We start from the raw sequence: 25224 nt of genomic DNA on the forward strand, positions 1-25224 counted from the left end.
TGTGTACACATCACACACACACACAGAGAAAACATTTTTTAAGAAAATGTCCTCACATCTACCAAGTAGACCAGTTTCTGTACTCTGGATAAACAGCACAGAATCTGCTATGTCTTCCTCATGACTTTATAATGGTTTAAGGAACACTCTCTTGTCCCATTATGTCTCTTCCCTAAACAAAAGAGGCTTAATTCCTTCAAGAAATGTTGAACTTCACCCTCACCACTGTAGCTCGGTTGGTTGGGCATCGTCTTGCAAAGCAAAGGGTCACTGGTTTGATTCCCGGTCAGGGCACATGGCTGGTTTGCAAACGTGAGAAGCAACTAATCAATGTTTCTCTCCCTCCCTTTTCCTCTCTTTAAGAAGGAAAAAGAAAAATCTTTTTAATGTTGAACCTCTCAGGCCAGGGGTGCTGCTGCTGCATCTGTCTTCTGGAAAACTCAGAGGTGGTACAGGTTCCTTCTAACTCACTGTCTTCTGAAGCTTTAACACTTCTTAGTCTCTGCTTCCTACAGTTGGGTATTTATTAATAAAGCTTCCCTTAGAATAGCATTGTTACCTCTTAAATTGCATCCACACCTATATGGCAAAATTAGCCCTGGTTTCAGCACCATGGTCAGTTTTAAAGGTGGGTGGCAGTGTGGCCCTGGCTCAGTAAACCAGAGCCCAGTTGCAAGATGAAGCCTTCAGCTCCTGTAATGAATAGTCAGTTCATAAGTGAGACAATGGATAAAAAGCACAATTCTTTCGGGGGGGGGGGGCGGGGGTTAAAGTTGCCCACCAAGACCTTTGTGAGGTCAGTAAGGACCAGACTTAAGTACAGTTCAGATAGGTCTTAGAAATAATTACATCGTGGTTAGTGTTTCTAAAACTGTCCTGATTCCATAATGGTTCAAGGTTAAACATTTACCAGGGAGTGTAGTAGAGTGACTAGGAATGCAGGCTCCATGACCTATCCAAGCTCCACTTCTGGACAGCTGCTGTCCCAAGGAGACAGCCACTAGAAAAACAAAACCAAGGAAATGTCTACATAGTATTAAATGGAATTGGGCTAAATGCTAACTCCATCCCAAGTCCTGGGCCTTTAGCGTTTGCCTGGAGCAGCCTCTGCCCTTGGGTGTTTGGGGGCACGGGGCGACTGGTCAGAGCTGCTGAGGGCGGGCTTAGAGTGTGCTGTCCTTTGCCCGGCCTGGCTAAAGCTGAGCTGCTCAGAGCCCATGGACTGCCCTTTTCAGCAGCATGCTGTTGTGCTACCTTTATCTTCGCACTGGTCTAAATTACCTGTGATACAGGAGGTGAGGTTAGGTGTCAGCCTGTCCCCGAGACTGAGGGCCAGGTCTAGCCCTCAGTCCTCCCACGATGGTGCCATTTATAGCAGGCAGCCAGTTCCCTTTTGGAGCAGGTTGGTTATTCTGAGCATCCTTCCGGCCTCCGTTTCTGCTTGCTTCCCCACTGCCCTGCCCCTCCCCTCCCCTCCCGGGACAGAAAGGTCTGTTCCAGAGGAAGGCTGGGCCTTTCTGCTGTCCACAATGCCCCAGCCCCTGTCCAAACTTCCTGGAACTGGCTTGGCTTAATGGTTAGTGGGCATCTGGAAGTGCACTGCCCAGTACTTGGCGTTCTCAGTGGCAGTATGTGTTTGGAAGATGAGTTCTCCCAGCGAGAGTGTCCCTGTGACGGAGGAAGAGGGGGAGGATTTTAAGAATTGAGATGATCTGAAGGGCACTCGGTTGACTCACTGTGTTGCTCAGACCAGTGAGTCTGATGGGATGAACACAAGTGAGGGCTTTCATCCTGTTCAGGCCCCCGGGGTTCTGTTTCTACTGCATGATGAGAGATCAGCTTTTTTTATTTTTAAGATTTTAGAGAGGGGGGAATGAAGGGAGAGAAACATCAGTGTATGCTTGCCTCTCCCATGTCTCCTACTGGGGACCTGGCCCACAACCCAGGCATGTGCCCTGACTGGGAATTGAACCGATGACCCTTTGGTTCTCAGGACAGCACTCAATCCACTGAGCCACACCAACCAGAGCCATCGTTACCTTCTGTATTTCACCATGACCATGACTGCCGACCGTGGCTCAAAGAACAGACTGAGGCAGCTTGCCACTGGTTGTAGAAATCATGACTCCCTAGGACCCTGGTGGCATGTTGACAGAAAACAGTGGACCTAGCCTAGCCTGGCAGCACCAGAGGTGCTGCCACGCCTCTGGAACTGGGAGAAACAAAGGGTTGATTTGCTCTTGGCTTTCCTGGCTTCCCTACTCTGGTCAACAAGGGTCACATCACCTCCCCCTCCTGCCCTGCCTCACCCCCAAACCACGCATACTTTGTGGTTTTATTTTGAGGAAGTGTCAGGAAAGAGCACTGAAAGCAACCTATGGTACAATACCCATTTGTCAAGATGTTTCCTGCAGAATTTCCTCAGAAGCAAGAGCAGGTAGTTGACAAATGTGTGTGCTCTCAGGGTTGTCGGTTTGAAGTCCACAGTGCCTCAAGTTCTATAAAGCAATGGCAACCCTTGTCAATGACCATACCCTTGGCAGTGCCTGAGAGGACCAGGAGGGGGGAGGGGGCGTTGTCCCCGCCTCAGTCCCACCAAGAAGCAGCGAGAGAAGAGGCAGCCCACCACCTACCTGGGCCGTGAGAGGATCTAGGTCAGTCATGAAAGGGTCTATTGACTTGGTGCTTTGCATTTAGACCAAAATTATCCTCTTCCTTATGATGAGTCATCCAGATTTTCTAGGAAAAATCTTTGATAAAAGATGCTAAGTGCAGGTTTCCAAAAAGGTGAGGTCGGAGCAGGCAACCCGTGGTGTATGGTCATAAAGCCACGTGGTGTTGGCTTGTTGGCCTTCGGGAGCTGCCATCCCAACAGGTGGCATCACTTTGGTTCTGATGGTTGGTGCAGGACCTGCTGCTTCACACCTTTGTTGGCCACCTGCTTACAGGGGCACCACCCCCTCACTCCAGACCTGTGTGTCTTTTAAAAATTTGTATCCGGGCAATAGATTCTAGAGAAGGGAAGGGAGGGAGAAGGGGAGGTAGAGAAGCATCGATACAAGAGAGAAATACTGGTCAGTTGCCTTTTGTCTGTGCTGTGTCTGGGAATCGAACCCACAACCCAGGCACGTACCCTGACCGGGAATCAAACCAGCGATCTTGGTTTGCAGGACGGCACTCAACACACCAAGCCACAGCAGTCGGTATCCTGCGTATCTTTACTGGCCTGTATTTCCTTGGGATTGGCAAAGGTACTGAGCTCTTGGCCGGTCCCAGCCTGACTTCCTCATGCTGCCCGCTGGTCTTTCTGCACTTTACATGTCAAGGCTGGAGAGATGTAGAAGTGGCCGCCCAGCCCTGGTGACTGGACCCAGAGAAATAATTTCCCCACAACAGGAATTAGTTTCAAAGTCAAACATCACAGAACTGCCTGCGCTCATAGCTTGCTGCTGGATTTTAACACTGGTGGTTGGTTGGTAAGCTTTGAACAACTCCCTGCGTGACACATCTGGCCCCACACAGCAAGGAAGAGCATCAGGAGGTGGGTCTGGGGAGGGAGGTACAGCAGGCCCTGGCGGCTCCCTGGTCGCCAGCGTGGGAGGAGTTGGGGCTCCTGGCTTTGGAGTGGGACTTGCTTGTGGAGTCTCCATTCATTAGGTATTCAACTGGAGCTCCGCCAGAAACTGCATTACAGGGAAACAGACAGCCCTGTCCCCAGGACTCCCAGGCTCTCATCCATGGCCTTGGTCGCTGTCTTCAGCCCAGCCTGGGCTGGGAGAACATCCTACCGCCATAGGCCTTGCCCTCAGCTCCATCCCTGGGCAGAGCAAAGGTTGAGCCCTCCCAGGTGTGGGCCAGAGGCTGCACCACACACGGCCACCCACCTCTCTGCCGACGGTTCCCACAGAGAATACAAGCCTGCCCCCATGGTGCCAGCCTTGCACAGGTGGTCCCAGCAACCTCGATTGCCTGCTTTCATGGGACACAATGGCCCAAGAAATATGTATACTTGTTAGTGCCATTTTACAGATTAGAAAACAGCACGAAGCCTGAATTACTGAGCCAAAAGACACAACTAGAAATAAAAGAATCAGAGTTCAAAGCAGGTCTATGTGACTGTCAAGCCACTCTTCCCACACCAGCAGTCAGGGTGTGCACGTCCTCCTGTGTCCAGAGGCCAAAGGGGGAAGAGATTCCCAGGATGTGTGGTTCCCAGGGCTGTGACTCAGGTGTGCCCTGAGCCTCTCTCCCAAGTGCAGGCACCTGTTTCCCTTCTGATGAGGCCTCAAGGTCCAGCCCAGACCCTGGCAGAGTCCACTGCTAGCCTGATTTTGCTAAGAAAGGAAGCCTGAGGCGCCTTGGGTGGTAGATCGTGAGTGGCCTGCATTTCTGCAGAGACACCTGCTTGTGGTTAGAGCCTCAGCCCCACACAGCTGCATCACCACCAGTGGCCTCTGCCTGCCAGTCGGCAGTGCCTCAGGCACCCGGCGAGAACCAGTCCTGTGGGCTGGTCCAGGAGGCCTTCATCACAGGGCCAGGCACAGGGAACCAGGCCGTTCTAGCTTGAGAAGGGACGAGAGGGCTTGAAGTTAAATCTGGAGAAAAGCCCTGGCAGGGTGGCTCAGTTGGTTGGAACATCATCCCGTACACCAGAAGTTTTCCAGTTTGATTCCTGGTTGGGGCACATACTTAGGTTGCCAGTTTGATCCCTGTTCGGGGCTGCGTACGGGAAGCAACCAATCGATTCCCTCTTCCTGTCTCTCTCCTCTCCCCCTTCTCTCCAAAATCAATAAACATATCCTCAGGTAAGGATTTTCAAAGATAAATAAATGAATACACTTGGGAAAGAACTGCCCTAGAGCGAGGCCCGATTTGTTCAACCCCAGGAAGCCCCAGGTTCCCTCAGAGGCACTGCCGGGGCCTCAGGCTGTGGTGCGAACCTCTCTCCACACAGCCTGTCCCCATGGCCCAGCCCTGGGGATTTCCTGGGTGAGGAACTTGTCCGCCCAGCCCATCCGTGTAAGGCCTGAGTGTGGAGAAAGTGGTGTCTGGAGAGAAGCCAAGATTCTTGAGGCCTGACGGCGAAGCCCTGCCTCCCTTTCAGTCTGGCCTGATGTAAGAGTCTCCCTCTTTTGAGGTATTCATGCAGGCTAGCTCCTCCTCTGTGAACCCCCCGACCATTCATTCACTTGGCATTCCAGAACAAAGCAGGGGAGCCCAGTGGTTAAGGGCATGGCCTGGGACCCAGACTGCCTAGGTTCAAACCCAAGCTCTTTGCTTACCAGTTGTGGCAACCTATTCCCCTGCCTGTGTCCCGGCTTTCCCATCTGGAGAGCAGGGATGATCGTACTACCTACCTGATCGCTTCATTGGGAGGATAGGATGTGATCATGGGTGGATACACAGCTCTCGTGACCCAGGTTAAACCCCTCACTAACACTTGATGGGAAGTGGGGAGGGGGTTCTAGGGACTTGGCATTATTCTCATACCAGGTGATGTATGGGGTCCAGCACAGACAGTGCCTCTTTTCTATTACAGAATTTGTTATTACAAAACCATGAGCATGTAATTCTGTAACATAACAATATCACACTCAAGCACACCATATGACATTCTAGGTGAAATGTCCAAATTAAAACTATAAATTATTACACCCATATTATTACCCTGCCAACCATACTCTAGCAGGCGTTACTTCTGCCGGACCCCATATAGTTAGATATCTACTTTATAATAAACAAAGTTTTATAATCATTGGTTAAACTACATTTTTCTGAAATTTTCTATGTATTTCACAACTTAAAAGTTATAAAATGTTACAAAGTTTATCTCATACCCCCCATCTTATATTGATTTATTACCTCCATTTTTGTTTATTCCTTTTCTTTTTTAATCATGCGGTCACGCCCTTGTTCCATCTGTGCACGAGACGAAATCGAAATCCTACCTCATCCTGACAACAGGCTGTGAGCCTGCTGACTCAGTAAAACAGGAGCTCCTCTTACTCCCTACTTCAGACGCCTCTCTTCCAGGCAAGCCACAGGGGGGCCGCAGGAGGGAAGTGGAAAGGTAGCAGCTGGTGGCTCTGGCTGCTGTGGCGGGTGTCCTCTGGACAGGGCAGTCTGGCCAGGCAGTTACGCAAGAGTGGAAAGACCACTGGGAGGAAGAGAAGGAAGTGCTGAGGGCCACGGACTGGCGTGCAGGGGGAGGTCCTGCACCACCCTTTCTCCCCCTGCGCCCAAGTGCCCAACGCCGTGGGTCAGGCTCCGTGCGGGGACCTGAGGGCAGCATCCTGTGGGACAGCTGCTTCAGCAGTGAGCCCGTGCCCTGTGCCGCCGGGGGCCGCCTTCCTGCCGTGAAGTGAAGTGGGGACAGTCATCCATTATATGACTCCTCTCAACCCATTCTGTTTTCAGCCTTCTATTCAAGTCAAACACACCCACAGAACAGAGCCCTCCACAGATCGTCTGTGCCTGGGGCTAGGTTCGTTTCAGACAGTGAGCACCCTTGTCGGGCTAGCTCCCTTACCAAGAAAAGGCCTGTCACCTGCTGCCTCCTGCTCCCCTCCAGTCACTCCTGGCCCCCACCTGTGCCCCAGGTCACCCTGGCTCCCAGCACCACAGTCTGGCTTAGCACAGTTTGAGCTTCTGTAAAGGTTCTGCATGGGTGCTTTGTGTCTGCCTTCTCTCCCGCCACACTGTGTCTGGAAGGTTTGCCCATGTGGGTGGCTGTTTCTTTCCACTGTTGTGGAGTGTCCCCTTCTGTGTGGGAAGATCCTAGATACTTAAATGGAAATAACCAGAGAAAGGACTTGCAAGGCTTGACACACCCAGGCTGATGACCTCCTGGTGAGATGTAGGGAGCAGCAGTGATGGGAGGGGACCTCCCAAGCAAACCTTTCTGAGCCAGATGCCAACCCTCTGCCCCCATAGTCCTGGGGGACCCGTGGCTACCCGAGTGCTCTCAGTGCAAAGTGCTTGCTATGTCTCTCAATCTTTTTTTTTAAAAATTTTTAGAGAGAGCAGAGAGAAGAAGAGAAACATCAGTGTGTGGTTGCCTCTGGGTGCCCCTACTCCTACTGTGGGGACCTGGCCAGAAACCCAGGCACGTGCCCCGACTGGGGATGGAACCTGTGACCCTTTGGTTCGCAGGCTGGTGCTCAATCCACCGAGACACCAGCCAGGGCCATGTCTCTCAATCTTGCAGTCTCCCTGGGCCACAAACTGGTCCTGCCCATCTGAGCCTGAAGCCAGACTGCCTGGGTCTGAGCCACCTGCTGTGTGACCTGGAACCAGCGCTATAACCTCTGAGCCTCCCAGGCCCCCGTCTCCTTGGTCCTGGTGCCCAGACTTCAGTGAGAGAGGCCACAGCCTCTATTCAGGCATGCTGCCCCCTCCTCCCTTCTCCCTCCCAAAGCCCCTTCTAGGCAGAGATGGCAGAAATGATGGCCCCTATTTTTTTTAAATTTATTGATTTGATAGAAAGAGAAAGAGAAAGAGATATCCCCTTGTTGTTCCGCCCATTTACGCAATCAGTGACTGACTCCCGCAGGCGCTCGGACAGGGCATGGAACCCACAACCTTCAGTGTATAGAGAGCATGGTCCAACCAACTGAGCCATCCGGCCAGGGCCTAAGGGTCTAATTAATTAATTAATCAATCAATCAATCTATCTATCAATTTTTAGAGACAGGGAAGGGAAGAAGAAAGGGACAGAAACATCGATGTGTGAGACAAATATCGATCCAGTGCCTCTCCTACACGCCCTGACCAGGGACCAACCCCCCCTCGGCCCCACAGGGAGTCCGCTGCCCACCTTTCACTTTGCGGAGCCACGCCTGACCGAGTCACACCGGTCAACGCTGAGGGCCTATTCTTTGACAGGATTTGAACTCAGGTTAGAAAGCCTGTCCCAGCTGCCGCGGACACTCAGCCGGGCTCGCGCACTGGGGATGTGCACCCAGCGCTTGCACGCCCTCCCTTGGAGGCATCCATTCATTCATTCATTCGCTCGGGGAGTGCTGCAGTCACTACCCAAATATTTGTGGAGAGCCCACTGGGCGCCAAAACAGGCCACGCCCTTGCTCTCACGGCGCTCACACTCGGGTCCGGAGAGACATCGTAAAAAGTAAAATAAGCAATGTGTCAGTTGAGGGGAGCACTCAGAATAAAGACAGGTGGGCAGCAAGCGTGGAGTTTTGCTATTTTCTGTGTACTTATCATGGAAGCCCTCTCAAGGAAGGGGCGCCATCTGAGCAGAAACCCAGAGAAAGGGAGGGAGGCAGCGACCGATCTGTGGGAGAAGACGGCCCGGGCGGGCCCCGCGCACAGGCCCCGAGGTGCCGGCCGCTGGCTGTGTTCCGGGGGCAGAAGCGAAGGCGGTCCGGGTCGGGGAGGCGGGGGGACGGGGAGGGCCAGGAGGAGAAGGGGGCACACGGGAATCCCCCGACCTGCGAGGCCTTGTGGGCCGCGCCGTGGGGAGAGCAAGCTTGCCCTCGCACACACGCGTGCGCGTGGCCGTCCACGTCCACGTGGTGGGGGCCTGGGGAGTCCCACCAGCAGCTGAAAGAAGAAGAAGGAAGCCCTCTCGCCCCCCTGCCGCTCTCCGTGTCCCCAGCAGCGACTTCCTCTTTTCAGCCCTTTTAAGGCCCAGCCCGGGGTTGCCCCGAGAAGTGAGGCCGCACGCAGCCGCGCCATGGAGGGCACCTTCATCCGCCACATCGCCCTCCTGGGCTTCGAGAAGCGCTTCGCCCCCAGCCAGCACTACGTGAGTAGCGGGAGCGCCCTGCCAGCGCGCGCGGACAACCCTGGGCAGGCGCGCGGGTGCCACGCAGCGCTGTCCCCGCGCCGTCCCCAGGGCCACGGCAGGAGACACCGGATCCCTGGGCGGCTGAGCGGGGAGAGCCAGATCGTGGGCAAACGGCTCCCCGTCCGGGCCTCAGCCTGCCCGTCTGGGTTCGCAGCGGATGCGCGCCCCTTAGTAGTAGGAAGCGCGCCCTGGCCCCGCGGCCCCGCCAGCCCACCTCACTCCCCGGACTCCTGCCCCAGCTAGGAGGACGCTCTCCACGCCCTGTAGTGCCCTTCCAGGCAGCCAGCCGGAGCTCACGTCCAGGGCACCCTCCTCCGGGCAGTCCTCCGGGACCATCCCAGCTCTTAGGGAGTGGTCCTCCCGAAGGGAGAGGGGGCGGCGGGCGGTGGGCTCTCTGTCCGCTCAGCCACCCGTGGGGTCAGTTACCTGAGAGTCTTATCCCTTCCAGTAGGATGACACCACCCCGGGGTTGCCCCTGGGGAGCTGGCGAAGTGTCTGCCCAGACAGGGCATTGCAGCCTAGTGCCCCCGAGCCCAGAGGAAGCCCAGGGAGGATCTCCATTCTCTCTCTCTCTCCCCCTTCCTCTTTCCGTTTCCCTTTCCCTTTCCCTCTCGCCCTCCCCTTTCCTCCTTCACATCTTCCCACTCTGAAAATAAATCTGAAACATTTGAGACCAAATTGGAGAAGCTGTTTCTTAACCTCTAAATACTGAGGCGTTTGTTAAAATCAGTGACGTTCTCTTACATAACCACAACACAAATATGTCAAAATTAGGAAATTCGAATTGAGAAAACACTGCTGTCCACCCCGCAGACATCACTCAGATGTCACCCTTCGTCCTACTCGTCCTCTGTGGTAAGAACATTTCAGGCCCAGGGTCCGTCCAGCCCGGGACCACCCGCTGCATTTCGGTCGTCCCGTCTCTCCAGCCTTCCTTCATCGGGGTCAGCCCCATCTTTCCTTGTCCTCTCGCCTTGGACGTTGTGAAGAGGTGGGACCAGTTATTTCACAGACTCTCCCTCCGTGTGGGCTGTCTGGTGCTTCATGATGAGCTTCAGGCCACGTGCGCATAGAGGGCGGGGCGCCCGAGGACTGTGTTCTCGCCGATCCCATCGGGCGCGGGACACTGACTTTCCCGCGTGGGTGATGTGACTCCCGTCAGCCGTCCCGGCTCGCCCTCCGAGTTTCTCTTCTGTAAAGGTACTCCTTTCCCCTTTATTTTAAGTATAGTTACCTGTGGGGGATTATTTCAGGTGTGAATATCTTGTTCTTTATAGTATTTGATGGCTCTTGCCTGAGTCAAATTACTATAGGGATTGCTCTTTTTAAAAAAAAAAAAAATCTTTACTCGAGGACATGCTTACTGATTTTAGAGAGAGAGGAAGGGAGAGAGGGGGGAGAAAAACATCGATGTGAGAGAGAGACGTCAGTGGGTGGGTTGCCTCTCAGGCACACCCTGACGGGGAAGGAGCCTGCAACCCAGGCATGTGCCCCGCTCCAGAACTGACCCTACCAGACATCAAACCTGTGACCTTTTGGTTTATGGGCACTGCTCCAACCAACTGAGCCACACTGGCCAGGGCGCCAGATAGTGATTTTTAAACTCTAGCATTCCTTCTGCATTTACTACTTTACATTTTACTGTAGGGTTTTTCCTTCTCCCTTATTTATTTACTTCTGTCAATATGGACCCATGGATTCTGACTTCATTCAATGAGTTAGAGCCCATCACTATCATGACTTACTTTGATGCTCAGGTCATCCCGGACTTGGCCAGTGGGAGCTCCTTCCAGCTGCTTCTGTGCCTCCCATTCTTCGAGCGCATTCTTCCTTCTGGCACCAGATGGTCCAGGCTCAGCCTCCCAGCCCCAGTCCTGGGCTCAGCCGTTAGGCTAAGGACTCCTGGTTCTTTTTAGTGGGGCGTGATATTAGAGCCCACGATCTGGGAGCTAGGGGTGCTCATGTCTTTCCAGGAGACACACTGGGGAAAAGAGCCACTTCGTATCATTCTTGCCTTTTGCCAGTTTATATTTGTAGCTCCTTTCTCTCTCCCAAGAAGCCTGGCTCCCAACAACATCAGTATATTTACTCCTTTGCTCAGCTCTACGAAACACATCAACTTGTTTCAGGATCACTACACCCGCACTGCTATTAATAAACCTACCAACATATTAAGTCAAATTCAAGGTTTCTTTGCAGTTTTTCTGGCCCTTTTATCTTCACACTGAGGGAGTAAAAGTATTGTAGCTAAAAGTTAACTTGGATTATTTCTTTTTCTTTTCTCTTTAATATGATTGTTAGCCATTTGATATATTGGTAAGTTTGTTTCTGTTTCCAACGTTGAAGTGAAAGGAAAATCCTGTTGATTTTACTTCTGGCATTTTTATTATGGTGTGCCTTGGTGTGGGTCTCTGTGGGTTCCTCTTGTTTGGGGCTCTCTGGGCTTCCTGGGCCTGGACGTCTGTTTCCTTCACCAGGTTGGGGAGGTTTTCAGCCATCATGTCTTTAAGTAGGCTTTCTATCTCCTTCTCTTTCTCTTCTTCTTCTGGGTTCCCTATTGATTCAAATCTTAGTATGCTTGATGTTGTCCAAGAGATCCCTTCAACTATCCTCATTAAAAAAAATTCTTTATTCTCTTTGCTGTTCTGAAATGGTTTCCACCTCCATGTCTTCCAGTGTGCTGACTCATTATTCTGCATCAACTAATTTGTTGTTGATTTCTTCTAATGTATTCTTCACTTCGATTCTTATATTCATTTCTGACTGGTTCTTTTTTGTGGTTTCTATCTCTTTATTAAATTTCTCAGTGAGGTCATTGAGCATCCTTATAATTGGTATTTTGAACCCTTTATCTGAGAGATTGCTTGTCTCTTTCATTTAGTTCTTTTTCTGGGGTTTTGTCTTGGCCTTTCATCTGGAAGATATTTCTCTGTCTGCTCATTTCGGCTGCCTCTCTGTGTTTATTTCGGTGTATTAGGTGAAACAGCAATCTCTCCTGGTCTTGAAGGAGCGACCTTGTATAGGAGCTGCCCGTTTGTCGACTGTGTGGCCAGGTGTCTTTGGCAGGCCAGCTGGAGCTGGAGTGTTTGTGGGCCTAAGGGAGTGCTGGGTGTGAGCTTTACTGGGGCCTGGAGCTGTAGGAGGAGTGGGCACAGGCCAAGGAGTCACTGGGGCGGGCTGCACCAGGACTGGCTTGGCAGGCAGGTAGGAGTTGGAGCTGGAGTGGGCTCAGGCTTTAGTTAGGCCCTGGGGGTAAGCTGAGCCAGGGCCTGGAGCTGAAGTCCATGTGAGCCACCGCAGGGGCTGTAGCTGAAGTGGGCACGGTCTACAGCAAGCCCAGGGGACAAGCCACACCTGGGCAGAAACTGTAGCCAGGGCAGGTGTGAAGCTGAGGAGAGTCCCGGAGGCCAGCAGCACCAGGCTCCCCTGACAGGCTGGCTGGAACCGGGAGCTGAAGCCAGCCAGCTGCAGCAGGTCACTGGGGACAAGCAGCAGAGCTGCTGGGGTCTGGGGTGCATGGGGCGGCGGGGGGGGGGGCAGCCTTGGCCTGCGGCTAGAGCGCCTGGATCAAGAAGTGGGGGCCCAAATGGCACTCTGCCGCCTTCAACCCTAGAGAGTTCCACACTTCCTCCGCCACTTGGCAACCGCTCTAGGGTGAGTAAATAGATTTCCTTCCTGTGGAGCCTACGTGTCCTCGTAGACTGCTGTGTTTAAGCTGTGCCCAGGGGCAGGCGACTGCAGGGCGTGTGTTGGGTGGGTTGCCCACAACCTGCCCGTCTCCTGCGCTCGCTTCCCTTTCTTCGTGCTCTGTCATTTGCTGGGCAGAAGCTGTTCAGTGACCCATGTTTCCCTTTGGGAAATCGCTGTATCTGTAGGTATAAATTCAATGCGCTCCTGCGAGGAGGTGAGTTCAACATCTTCCTGCACTGCCATCTTGGACCTGAAGCCCCTCCTTCTTATTTAGATTTTATTAAGATCTAAAATCTTATTTTTAAATATATAAACCACCCACATGTGATCAGACATCAAAACTTTATAAAAATATACTCAAAGACTCATCCTGGTTCATCTTTTCTATACTTCTCTTTACGAAAATAAGTGCATGTATATATACATATGTATATATAGTATGTACAGATATACTTATTTTTGTGTGTATATATACATGTGAAGGGGGACCTAAAAAACTGGAATTATCTTCTGGAGGGCTGGCCCCTTGTAGTACAGGCTTCCCCCACTAGGTGAGTATTCAGGTAACCCATCCGTATCAGTGTGCCAGCTGGAGGTGTTGTGAGAGGCTGCATTCAACTTCAGTGAATTTTGTTTTGAAGACTCTTTCAACGCTTTTGTCCATTTCTTGATGGGGGGCCTATAGCACACCCACCCACACCGCACTGAGTGTCGGGCAGTTTTTGACCAAAATCAGCGTGACCTCTGTGCCCCTCCCTATCCACCTGATTTCACCCCGAGCAACTTTGTTTTGTTTCCCTGGGTTAAAAAAGTTCTCAAAGGGAAACATTTTGCTGTGGAGGAAGTGAAACAAGAAAAATGGCAGAAGCACTAAAAGGCAACAAAACTGATGAGTTCAAAAGCTGTTTTGAGCAGTGGAAAAAAATGTCCCCACAGGTGTATGGTAACAAATGGAGAGGACTTTGAAGGTGACTGAAGTTTAAGCATGTACCAATGAATACACAATTTATTATAAATAAATTCCAGTTTTTGGGGTCCCCCTTGTACATGGAACTATACAACACCCTACTGAGTTCTTGCGTTGCCGGGCCCAGGCCTTTCTGCATCTCATCTCCTGTAACTCTCTCACACCAGTCCCGGGGGAGGGCCTGCTTTTATCCAAAAGGACAGGCGAGGAATTTGAGTAAATGTGGGAGAGGTTGGTCATCTTGTCCTGGGTCCTAAAGCTGGGGAGTGACAGCTCCGGGGCCCATGTGGTTGGTGCCCTTCCTACGGCCCAGGTTGCCCTGGAGAGCGCTCCAGCCCCCGTCCTTCAGGCTCCCACCCGGGGGTGGGGCGCAGCCCAGGTGCGCGGCAAGGCCCCCTTGGAAGCTGAACTAGCCTCCCACCCGCAGGTGTACATGTTCCTGGTGAAGTGGCAGGACCTGTCCGAGAAGGTGGTCTACCGGCGGTTCACGGAGATCTATGAGTTCCATGTGAGTGCCCGGCGGCAGGGGGGCGGGGACGGGACCCCCACCCAGCCCCAGCTCTGCCTTTTGTGGGGGACAGTGACCCAGGTGCTGGCTGGGAGTGAGGAGTCTGGGGTCTGCCCGCACCAGCGCACAGTTCAGGGGGCATTTTTTAAACTTTAAGAAACATTTTACTTAATATATTTTTTATTGTGGTAAAATATGCATAACATAAATTTCCCATTCTAACCTTTTTGAGTGCATTAAATATATTCACCATGTCGTGTGATGGTCACGACCACCCATCTCCAGAACATTTCCACCTCCCCACACGGAAGCTCTGTGCCCATTCGGCACGAGCTCCAAGGGGGGCCTTCTTTAGGGACACACTCTGTCCCTGCAGGGCTCGGCCGTCCCCCGCCACCCCCACCCGCGGGTTCGCACTTCCGCTCACCGTCAGTGGCCTGATGAGGTCTGCTGGTGGGCCAGAAAGAGGGTGGAGAAACCTGACACCCAAGAAACTGGGCACTCCTCCGTGTGGTCGCCCGCTGCTGTCACCCAGCTTTACGTGAGCAAATCCCACAGGCTCTGAAACCCCATGGGGTCCCACGCTGGCGACGGGTTGGACAGAACTGGGGGCGGTGACTGGGGGTCACGGTGAGCAGAGCTCAGCTGCCTGGCCCTGGTCTGAGACGGCCTCAGGTGGGTGGAGGGACCACGAAAGCTGGACGGGTCCCCCAGGAGCCCACTCCATATGCAGGGCCCTCCTTAACCAGGGAGGAAATCCTGCTTTATGGCTTCCCAAGTTTCTCTTGCGAGAAGAATTTAAAGCAAAATGCAGAGAAATGTGAAGAAGACTAACACCAGCCCCAGACACCCAGCCCCTGTCCTCACAACTGAGGTCACTGGGCTGTTGGCTGCGAGGCGTTTTCAGGTCAGGGGAATAAAATGTTACAGCAGAAGTGGGAGGCTCCCTGTGTCCTGAACCTCGCCCCGCTCCTGCCCTGGGTGGCCACGCGTGCACACAGCTCCAGAACCCTGTGCGTGGCATTGAGGGTGCATTTTCTGTCGTCTGGATAAAAGCCGTCAGAATGCCCCTGGCTTCCTGGGCCACATTTTGGAAACCTGTCCTTGCTGATAGGTTTGTGGCTCCGTCTCACCTCTTTCAACTGTTCTGAGTTACTTCATTATAGGATTAGCCCCTTTTATTAGCTGGCGGACTCACTCGTTCATTCAACAAGTATTTATGGAGCATTAGGCGACAGGCACGCTCTCCTCCGGAGCGGGAAGCACCACTGAAGGGGGCGGGGCACCAACAACAGGTGGGCGCAAAGCCTTGCCTGCCCTTGTAGGCCTCAGGTTCTAGTGGAGAACTCAGGATAACAGGCCCCCCCAAAATAAGTAATTTATACAGCGTGTTAGATGGTCATTAGAACTATGGAGAAAAATAAGGCAAGGCGGGGAGGGAGGACTCGGTGGGGAGGGAGGGGCAATTGTCAAGGATAAGGCTTAAAAGAAGGGGTGATATCTGAGCAAAGACTTGAAGAAGGGGAAGAGAACGAGAACACCATGACACATGCAGAGAAAGAGTGGGAATAGCAAGTGCAAGGGCCCTGGGGCAGGAGTGGGCCAGAGGTATGCAAGGGGGATGGGGCAGAAGGGGTGGGTAAGGGGGTCAGGGCCAGGTCTAGTGGGGCCTCGCCGACCGACATGAGGCCTTTGGCTTCCACTCTCAGTGAGCTGAGAGGCAGGGAGGGGCAGGGTCCAACTCAGGTTTTGAGAGGATCCCTCTGGGTGCTGGATTGAGGACAGACTAGGTAGAAGCAGGGGATGACATAAGGTTGGAAAACCCAGGCCTCATGGAAGCTCAGACCAAGGTGGTGGCAGTGGGGGTAGTGAGGAGGGTCAGGTTCTGGAAAGATCTCTGGACTAGAACTGAAAGGGTCTGCTGGTGGCTGGATTCGAGGTGGGGGGAAAGAGAGGAATGCTACCGGAAGTTCGTGGCCTGACTGATCAGGAGGGTATTCGGGTCATTTCCAGTGTGCTTCAGTGTTGTAATGAGAAATACCCCTTCATGTCTTCTATCCTGTCTAGAAAACTTTAAAGGAAATGTTCCCTATTGAGGCGGGGGACATCAACTCGGAGAACAGAATCATCCCCCACCTGCCAGGTGAGGGGCTGAGTCACCTGGGCGGGTTACTTGTCCTGGCTCTCCTCACCTGCCCTGCAAGCTGCCCCCTCCTCCCCTACCCCTTCTTGGACTTGACCTCAAGAAATGTGCTCACGGTTTCTCTGGCGCCCCTTCCCGGTCCGGTCAGCACCGAGGTGGTTTGATGGGCAGCGGACCACGGAGAGCCGCCAGGGCACTCTCACCGAGTACTGCAATACGCTCATGGGCCTGCCGGTCAAGATCTCCCGCTGCCCGCACCTCCTCGAGTTCTTCAAGGTGCGCCCCGACGACCTGAAGCTCCCCACGGACAGCCAGTGAGTGACCTCATCCTGGTCCGAGGCAGGTGGGAGAGGATATGGGATGATTCCCCGAGTCGGGGGCTGGGCTTTGCCCATGTTACAGATGAGGAAGCTGAAGCTCAGAGAGGGGAAGCAACTTTCCCAATGGCACACAGCCAGAAAGGGAAGGAGGCAAGATTCCAACTGTGGCCTGTGTGACCTCTAACCACTGAGCAACCTTTTCAAATCTCTGTTTGGCCCTCTCAGAGCGTTGTGGCCACAGGAGGCAGAGGTTGTGGGGAGGGGGCCCCCAAAAGCCTTCTGAAAGCCCTTTATCTGTGTGGCGCACCCACAGATGGTGCAGTGCCAGAGGGTGTGGGGCTCTGGTGGCCTATGCTGACTGCTGCACACCTCAGGCCCCTGGCTCCCTTTTGTCACCTCCTTCTCTGCCTGCCCCTGCCCCACGGGTCTCCTGTCCTCAGGGCCTTGCGTGGAAGTCATCTGAGAGGCTGAGATCTCAGGGGGACAGGTTGGGAAGGTCCCTTTCTGGTCACTGAGTGTGGGGTGACCAGAGGACAGGGCTGCCATAGACCGTCGCTTCAGCCAGTGCTTACTGACCCCTGAACTCACCCTTGATGCAGGAAGGGCAGCTCCCATCAGCTCGGGCTCCGGCCTGAGGCAGGCCCCGCCCCCACGTTGGCCGCTCTCTCCCGGCTCCAGAAGAAGGGAGCTGGCCCAGGAGCTGACCAGAGCCTCTCCCAGAACCAGGGTGCCAGGACAGGAGGCCCTTGCTGTCTTTACAGCTGATGCCTTTCCTTGGGGTTCCCGCCTCAGGCTGGCAAAACAACCACCCCATAATCCCTGACGCCCCTTCTCTCTGCAGTGGCCCCATTTCTCACATTCCTTTCTCCTGTGGGAAGTTCTGTAGGTCCACCAGGAGCTCCCCATTTCCCAGTAGGGAACTGAGCATCTAACCCAGACTGTTCTCTCTTGCAGGGTGAAAAAGCCAGAGACATACCTGGTACCTAAAGATGGCAAGACTAATGTTGCAGGTGAGAGGGCCAGGGGCAGCCCATGCAGGTCGCCCCAAGGGGAGTTGACATGGCCAGGGACCCGAGCTCAGGGTGTGCAGGGCAAAGAGCAGGAGGTGAGAGCTGTGGCGAAGGCACTCCCCTTGCCTCCGTGGCTGTAGAGCCCAGCACATGCTGGGGGATGTGGTGGCTGAATGAATGAACAGGTTCAGGGGCAACGGTCGCATTCAGGGGTGACACAGCAGTGTCTTATCCAGCTCTGACTGCCATAACAGTACTGCCATCTGGGTGGCTTGAACAACACACGTTTATTTCTCCCAGTTCTGGAGGCTGGAAGTCTGAGATGGAGGTGTGAGGGTTGGTTCCTGCTGAGGCCTCGCTCCTGGGCTTGCAGATGGCTGCCTCCTTGCCGTGCCCTCACATGGCCTTTCCTCTGCACTCACATCCCTGGTGCACACATCCTGGTGTCTCTTCTTCTTTTTAAAGATTTTATTTATTTATTTATTTTTAGGGTCGGGGAGAAAGAGAGGGAGAGAAACATCGATCTGTGGTTGCCTCTTGTGTGTCCCCAACTGGGGACCTAGCCTGCAACCCAGGCATGTGCCCTGACTGGGAATCAAACCAGTGACCCTTTGGTTTGCAGGCCGGCACTCAACTCACTGAGCCACACCAGCCGGGGCTCTTCTTCTTATAAGGACACAATCGTATTAGATCAGGGCTCCACATTTATGACCTCATTCAATCTTAGTCACCTCCTCAAAGGCTCTGACTCCAAACACAGTCAGATTCCAGAGTACTGGGGGTTACGGCTTCAGTGTGAGAATTCAGAGTATGGGGGCACAGTTCAGCCCATAACACGGCACCAGCAGCTGCATCATCTCGGGGCTGGTAGAAGATGCAGTGAGACTCTCTGGTCTCACTACAGACCTATGGAATCAGAAACGCATTGCGCTTTGAACCCCTGGGTGATTTGTGTGCACCCTGAAGGTGAGGGGGACAGCTCACTAACATCATCAAACGAGAGAGAGAGCGTGTGTAAAGTGTGTGACTAGAACACACTAGGCGCTCACTAAATGCAGGGCTGCACAGCTTGTCTCTGCTGCTTTCCAGCTTGCAGGGCGCATGTGCCTGTGGCATGCCCGGAGCCGGGTGGGAATGGGATGCCAGTGCCAGTTCTGGTGGCCCCACAAGGGATCACAGGGAGGCCAGGAGGAGCCCCCCCAAAGCACCCACTCACCCTGTGCTCCCTCTGCCCAGACATCACCGGCCCCATCATCCTGCAAACGTACCGGGCCATTGCTGACTACGAGAAGAGATCGGGCTCTGAGATGGCTCTGGCCATGGGCGATGTGGTGGACGTCGTGGAGAAGGGCCAGAGTGGTCAGTCTCCTGCCCTGCCCTGACCTTCCTCCCCTGCTGCTTGGGCCCATGGCCACAAGCCCCCCCCCCCCCCGCCAGGCTCTGCCCTGGGGCCCTGACCGTCCTCCCCACACTGCGATCACCCTGTCTCTGAGCGAGCGCTCTGGGGCCGCTGTGGGCACCTGCACACAGGCAGGCTTCGCTGTGCATCTCTGGGGCTGCATCCGGGTGGACAGGCCGGCTCCTCATTGTGTGTGTGAAGCGGGTTCCGAACTCTGATTCTGTGGCCCTGTTGTGTATGTGTGTGTATGATTTTGGTGTGGAGTGTGGTGAAGGTGACATTTCTGAATCCAAGTGTTGGATGTCTGTGTGTATGGGTGTCTTCCCCACCCTGTGGCTGAGGAAGGCTGCCAGGCCCGACCTGACTTACTGCCTCCCACCCCGGGCACAGGCTGGTGGTTCTGCCAAATGAAGACAAAGCGAGGCTGGGTCCCAGCCTCCTACTTGGAGCCCCTGGACAGCCCCGACGAGGCAGAGGACCCAGAGCCCAACTATGCAGGTACCCCTTACCCTCCATGGTCACAGGGGTGCGGGCAGAAGGAGTGGGAGGAGCCGGGGGATATTGAGAAGCCAGAGGTGACTCCTTTGGGGTTGGACATCATGGGGGCTGGCAGAAGGGGAGTCAGAGCTGAGACCCCACAGTTTGGCTTGGGGGATCTGGTAGGAGGTGGTCAGGGCAGGGAACCAGGAGGAGGAATGAGGTGGGGGTGATGAGGTCAGCCTGGGGCGCTGGGTGGCAGTTGACTGGGGCCAGGTCCAACGGGAAGCTGAATGGTGAATAGGCCTGAGGCTCAGGAAGGAGGGCTACCTGTAGGAGGGGGGCATCATTGCTTATTAGAGGGGAAAACTGGCAGCCCCCACGCTGAATGGGGCTCCAGTAAGGTTTGAAAAAAATTAGAACTGGTTCCCCATATTTTAAAATGATTAGTTATGTGGATTCATGGGTCCTCCTTAAAAACTGGAAAAGGTGTGCACACTGGGCCTCAGCCCCACATGCCCAACATCGGCTGGAGTCAGTAGACGGGCACTCCACCCTCACACTTCCTGCAAGGCCGCTCCTCTTGTAGGGGCCCCACCAAGGCTTCGAAGTCATGGGAGCTCCTGGCCCCTGGTGTGGATGGTGGTGGGTGGGAGTGGGTCAGGGGGGCAAAACTCCAGGATGCCCCACAAGAGGCCGGGAGGAGCCTGCAGAAGGAGACCAAGAAGGACCGGTTGGAGGAAGCCCCAGGCCCAGAGAGGAGAGGAGGGCTGCCGAGTCCTGTGCTGGGCAGATCCTCACACCACGCCCCTCCCCCTCACTGTGGACCAGGTGAGCCCTATGTCACCATCAAAGCCTACACTGCTGCCATGGAGGACGAGGTGTCCCTCCAGCAGGGTGAAACCATCGAGGTCATTCATAAGCTCTTGGACGGCTGGTGGGTCATCAGGTAAGAGAGCACGTCTCCCCCCACTGCACCAGCCCTGGCCCCCGGCAGGGCCTGTTTGGGGTCTGGGCTGATTTGCTGCTGACTTGGCTGTGCGACATGGGGGAAGCTCCTCTCTGGGCTCAGTGTCCATTGTGGTAGGAGGCGAGTGGTAATCCCACCCTTCCTGTTTTGAGTTCAGTGTCCTTGTCAGAGTGGGTACATTTTTCCTTTGTGACTTGGGGTCACTTACCCTGACCAGTCCATCTATTGTCCCTTGTCCAGCAACACAGCTAAGTTTTGTATTAATTATTATGTTTGATAACTGGTAGAGCAGACCCTTCATCCATTTTCCTTTTAAATCTTTCTCTGCAATTCCATACTCATTTCCCCCTAGTTGTGAGAAAGCGGAGACGTTTCCCTGGAGCCACTGGGCCTCCCCAGGTCCCTGCACAATGCTTACAGACGCTTGGGTCACAGGCCGGTGCATGACTCCAGCGAACTGTGGGCACAACACCCATCCCCAGCATGGCTCTGGGCTGGAGGTGTTGAGACAGGGTTTTTCAACCTTTTAAACTCACACTTGTTAACCCCTATCACATACCCCTGAGAGTCTCCTTGTGATTCTTCCATCAGCCAAGAAGAATCGGAGTTTTACTGAGTGAATTTTGTATTATGTAAAGTTTTTTTCACTCCCAAATACAGTGGTGAGAATGGGAAAAAAAAGTCTTTTCAATGACTGGATATCCATGTGGAAGAAAAAAAAACAACAAACACCTAGACTCCTACTTCACACCATACACATTTATTTGGGGTGGATTGAGGGTTTTACCAAGCACGAAGCCCTAACCCGAACAGCTTTTGGAAGAAAGCATAGGAGAACTTGGTGCGTGGAGTTGGGCAAAGGTCTCTCAGTATACACAAGGCAATCCAGAGGTTTTACAGCAAATGCATGTCCCTGGGGAGGTTTGGGTTTGCTAATTTCCTCCCCCAGTGTCACAGCTGGTAGGGTCTGTGTTGCACAAATGAGTAAACTGAGGCCCAGAAGGTCAGGGTCTGGTGTTTGCCAGCAGGGTGTTTGCAACCTCCCAACTGCCTTACCTCAACTGTAGAGAGGGAGCCCTCATCTCCCCACTGCCCTGGCTTCTATCTCTGCTGCAGGAAAGACAACATCACGGGCTACTTCCCGTCCATGTACCTGCAGAAGGCAGGAGAGGACATAGCCCAGGCCCAACGTCAGATCAAGAGCCGAGGGGCGCCGCCCCGTAGGTGAGTCCTTGGAACTGGGGTGTACCACGGGTTCCCTGGGTTGGTCCTGGATGGGCAGAACTGGTGCTGGGGAGACAGGGTAGGAGCTCCGAGCCTGACGGGGAAAGCAGCACCCTCACTGGGTCAAGAGTCAGGACATCCTCCCCAACCTCGCCCTGTGGCACTGGCACTGGGGTGGTAGGAAAGCAGGGGTGTGAGGTGGAGGTGAAGGCGTTGATGGCCAGAGTCTTTGAGGATGGTCCTTGTGGGCTGAGGCAGTCCGGAGGGCTTCCTGGGAAGGGGACCGGCCGAAGTCTGGTGAGGGGCGTGGGAAATGGACCTGGGCTCTGCGGCACGGTAAGAGCCCGCGTCGGGAAGGGCAGCCTCAGTCAGGCCGTGTCGGACCTCCCCACCCCAACCCCCACTTGCCGCTCCCCACTTCCTCGGGGCAGTAGCTGGATCCCAGAGGTGTCCGTGCAAGTCCCCGCGGGCAGGGACGCGGGTGCTCTGGGGCGGTGGGGGCTCCGGGGCGATGACCAACGTCCCCGTCCCCTTGGGCCCAGGTCGTCCATTCGCAATGCGCACAGCATCCACCAGCAATCTCGAAAGCGCCTCAGCCAGGACACCTATCGGCGCAACAGCGTCCGCTTTTTGCAGCAGCGCCGCCGCCAGGTGCGGCCGGGTCCGCAGAGCGCAGGGAGCGGGCTAGGTAAGTGCTGGGCCCGAGGGGAGGGGCCAAGAAGGCGGAAAGAGCCTGGGGGCGGGGCCCGCGTGGCCAGAACAACAGAGCGCTGGGATCCCGCAGCTAAAGTGCAGGAGGGCCGGCTTGGGGCGGGGAGGTAGGGCAACGAGAGGCGGGGCCAGGAGAGGGCACTGGGGTGAAGGCGGGAGGCGGGGCCTCTTATTAGATCGCTCTCTCTGGCAGCGGAGGAGCTGGAGACTCAGCGCCCGAAGCCGCAGCCGGCTGTGCCCCCACGGCCCAGTGCAGACCTCATCCTGAACCGCTGCAGCGACAGCACGAAGCGGAAGCTGGCTTCCGCCGTCTGAGGACCGGGTACCGCCCCCAGATGACGCTCAGGCCCCTCTGCCACCTCTGGCCCGGATCCCTGTGCTGTATATGTTACTAGAGTCTGAGGTCTGGATGCTTAGGGCAGCTCTGGGCATAGCCCTAGCTAGCTACCCTCCACCCTCAATAAATGTTGCTTGGAGTGGACAGAAGCTCTGCAGAGACACGAAGGTGCTGGGCTACAATTAGAACATGGCTGTGAGCTCTGCTGGGGTGGGGGGTGAGGGGAAGTTGCAAGAGCCGAGGTCTGACTGCATACTGACCTGGCCTTGGCCAATATCAAGTTTGCATAAGGTCAAATGCAAGAGGAACTTCTGGACCCCAAATGCCTTCTCATACTCTGGCCCCCCTGCAGAACAGTCCTGAATTTGGACACAGTACACAGTGAAGGGGGCCAGAGCAGTTTGTGACTTCGTGTGTGCACCCTAGTTGACAAAAAATTGTAACTTACATATAGGGAGGAGGTGTCTCTGATTCTTCACCGAGAGCCGGTACAGTTAGGAGGCTGTCCCAGAAAGCAAATGTTCAGATGAACAGATCCTAACCACTTGCCCCAGCATTACCGCCAGCCTATGGCCTCAAAGGTTTTGCTGGTGGGTCTTTCTCAAAATGCAAAGACTAAGGTGCACACTGGAGCTGCAAATCTTGCAAAGATGCAATGTGTACAAAGGCCATGGGTGACATGAAGAGCTGTGCTCCCGTGGGTGAGCGGCTACCTGGGGATAGGCAAGGCTGGTCCCTTAGAGATCAGAGGAAAGTGGGAAGGGGACAGGTGCTTCTCAAGAGAGTAAGTAATGATCAAACAATTGACAGAGGCTTTGAGAAAACGACCGGGCCCTTCTTTTGCTTTTTTGCAGGCTCCTGTTTGCTGGAAAAGTCCAATTTCAGGGACTGTCATGAAAACCTGTGGAAAAATTAACCACAGGCACCCCAACCTTTTAGCTTGTTCTTGTAATTATAACTTAAAAAAATTAAACACAGTATAAGTACTTATTTTCATGATTTTTACTTTTTTTTCCCTCCAAGGTAAAGCCCTTTTCCCCACATTTTTCTGTATTTCTAGTTCCTCGGAGGTGGTGATGTGCTGGCCCCACAACAGCATACTGGTGTGGGGGACCCTGGTGGTGGGTGTGCCTGAGGTCAGGAGGGAGCCCCTGCAGGCCTCTGCCATGCACAGGGAAGCAGACTAGAACGCTGCCGGGTGGGCATGTGGTGGGCGCTGGGGTCTGAGTTAGGGCTGCACTGTCTGCACAGCCAGTGTTCTTGAGGCCAAGCGTAGCGCCGGGCTCCTTACATCATCTCTAGTTCTGACAACAATCCTGTCAGGTAGGTACTTTATGGATGAGGAAACCAAGGCTCAGAAAACGTAGGTGATTGGTTGAAGGGAGCAGAGCAAGTTGGTGGCAGAGCTGGGAGGGGGAGCTGGGCTTTCTTCTTTTTGACTCCAAAGCCCTATTAGACCCACCGCATTATCCTGGCCCTGCAGTGCCGTGGTTGAGGGACACTCAGAGGACAGGGTGTGATGTGGGACAGCTTCCAGCTTCCATGGGGCAGCTCCACGGCCCCCACATCCATTTCTTGTGTTGGAGGAGTAAGCAGCTCTTTCCTCTGCCTACCCTGGAACCCTGGGTAGGAATACAGGGCCTTGGGACACACGCAGACCACCCCTACCCCATGAGCTGACAGGGACCTACCAAATCCAGGCCCCAGAGCCTGGGCTGAGCCCTTCTCCATCTCTGTGACCACAGCTCCCTGTCACAGACACTGCATCCCGTCACGTGAGTGACAGTGTCGGTCAAGCCACCTAGGTCCCAACACACACTGCAGGGTAAAGAAGGAATGTAGGGGCCTGAGGAGTTTAGTCAAAGCAGCCCACGAATGGCCCCGTCAGAAGAAGGCAGCCCTGGCTGTCCCTTGAGTGTCATCAGGCTAACCACCAGGGAGCCACAAACTTGACAGATGAGCTGAGGCTGTACAACAGCCTCCATGTCAGGCTCTGTGGCCACTTAGAAAAGGAAAAAGAACGTGAGCTTTGGAGTCACACAAACCTGGGTTTGAGTCCTGAAGACTCCTCTACTGGGTGCGTGGCCTGGGGTAGCCCTTTCAACCACTCTGCACGTCAGTGGTCTGTCTCTAAAAGGGGAGGCTGAGCTTTCCCTGCCAGCCAGCCAGCGTTGTTTGAAGTTATTCTAGGTCCCAAATCTCAGGCAAGTCTGGTTAATGCAGGGCCCCACCTATGATATCCAGGGTCCGCATCTGTTCAGGTGTGCCAGGAGCTGTTCCCCCCATCCCCACAAATCAGTCCATCCTGGGTCTCCTCCCCAGGAAGTAAGTCTCTGAGCTAGCAGGACCCAGCTGTACCTGCAGTCAATCTTCCAATGACAGGAACTGCCCGGGCTGGGTCATTTCCCAGGTCTGCGGACAGGCATTCAGGCTCCAGCTGGCGCTGGGTGCCTTGTCAGGTAACCACCTGCAGATTGTGATCTCTCCCCGCTGCAGCCTCCCCTCACCCTTGTTAAAGCCTCCTTCTCCAGATCAGGGTCCTTAGCCTGTTTGCACTCTAGTGAGATTAATTCCTACAACCTGAAGTATTCACAATTTGGGGTCACTAATTCCAATGACAAACAGAGACTAAGAACACAGATACACACACACACACACA

At 54.3% G+C, this 25224-nt stretch overlaps 1 protein-coding gene and 1 long non-coding RNA gene across 3 annotated transcripts; one reads left to right on the top strand and one right to left on the bottom strand.

The window, feature by feature from the left end:
* Positions 1-360: 360 nt before the first annotated feature.
* Positions 361-2585, bottom strand: LOC118499545. Its single transcript, XR_004902042.1, has 2 exons — positions 2390-2585; positions 361-693 (listed from the first exon to the last, which is right to left on the bottom strand). It is a non-coding gene; the product is annotated as an uncharacterized LOC118499545 (long non-coding RNA).
* Positions 2586-8488: 5903 nt separating this feature from the next.
* On the top strand, positions 8489-23549 carry NCF1 (neutrophil cytosolic factor 1). Of its 2 annotated transcripts, XM_036020847.1 has the most exons (12): positions 8489-8767; positions 13894-13974; positions 16042-16117; positions 16266-16431; positions 17392-17447; positions 18684-18806; positions 19237-19344; positions 20155-20272; positions 21410-21517; positions 22060-22205; positions 22422-22550; positions 23420-23549. In XM_036020847.1, exons 1-11 carry the CDS (start codon positions 8696-8698, stop codon positions 22541-22543), a joined length of 1176 nt encoding a protein of 391 aa, XP_035876740.1. In that variant the 5' UTR covers positions 8489-8695; the 3' UTR covers positions 22544-22550; positions 23420-23549. The 2 variants fall into 2 exon arrangements, with proteins under 2 accessions (XP_035876740.1, XP_028372741.1); XM_028516940.2 differs by having other exon boundaries at positions 8490-8767; positions 22422-23549.
* The last annotated feature ends 1675 nt before the right edge of the window (positions 23550-25224 follow it).

Source organism: Phyllostomus discolor, chromosome 3, assembly GCF_004126475.2.
Source record: "Phyllostomus discolor isolate MPI-MPIP mPhyDis1 chromosome 3, mPhyDis1.pri.v3, whole genome shotgun sequence".
Taxonomy (NCBI): domain Eukaryota; kingdom Metazoa; phylum Chordata; class Mammalia; order Chiroptera; family Phyllostomidae; genus Phyllostomus; species Phyllostomus discolor.

Coding starts and splice junctions, on each gene's coding strand:
- NCF1 (XM_036020847.1), top strand. CDS start 8,696: ATGGAGGGCACCTTCATCCGCCACATCGCCCTCCTGGGCTTCGAGAAG. Junction 13,975..16,041: donor CGGAGATCTATGAGTTCCAT/GTGAGTGCCCGG, acceptor TATCCTGTCTAG/AAAACTTTAAAGGAAATGTT. Junction 21,518..22,059: donor CGAGGGGCGCCGCCCCGTAG/GTGAGTCCTTGG, acceptor CCTTGGGCCCAG/GTCGTCCATTCGCAATGCGC.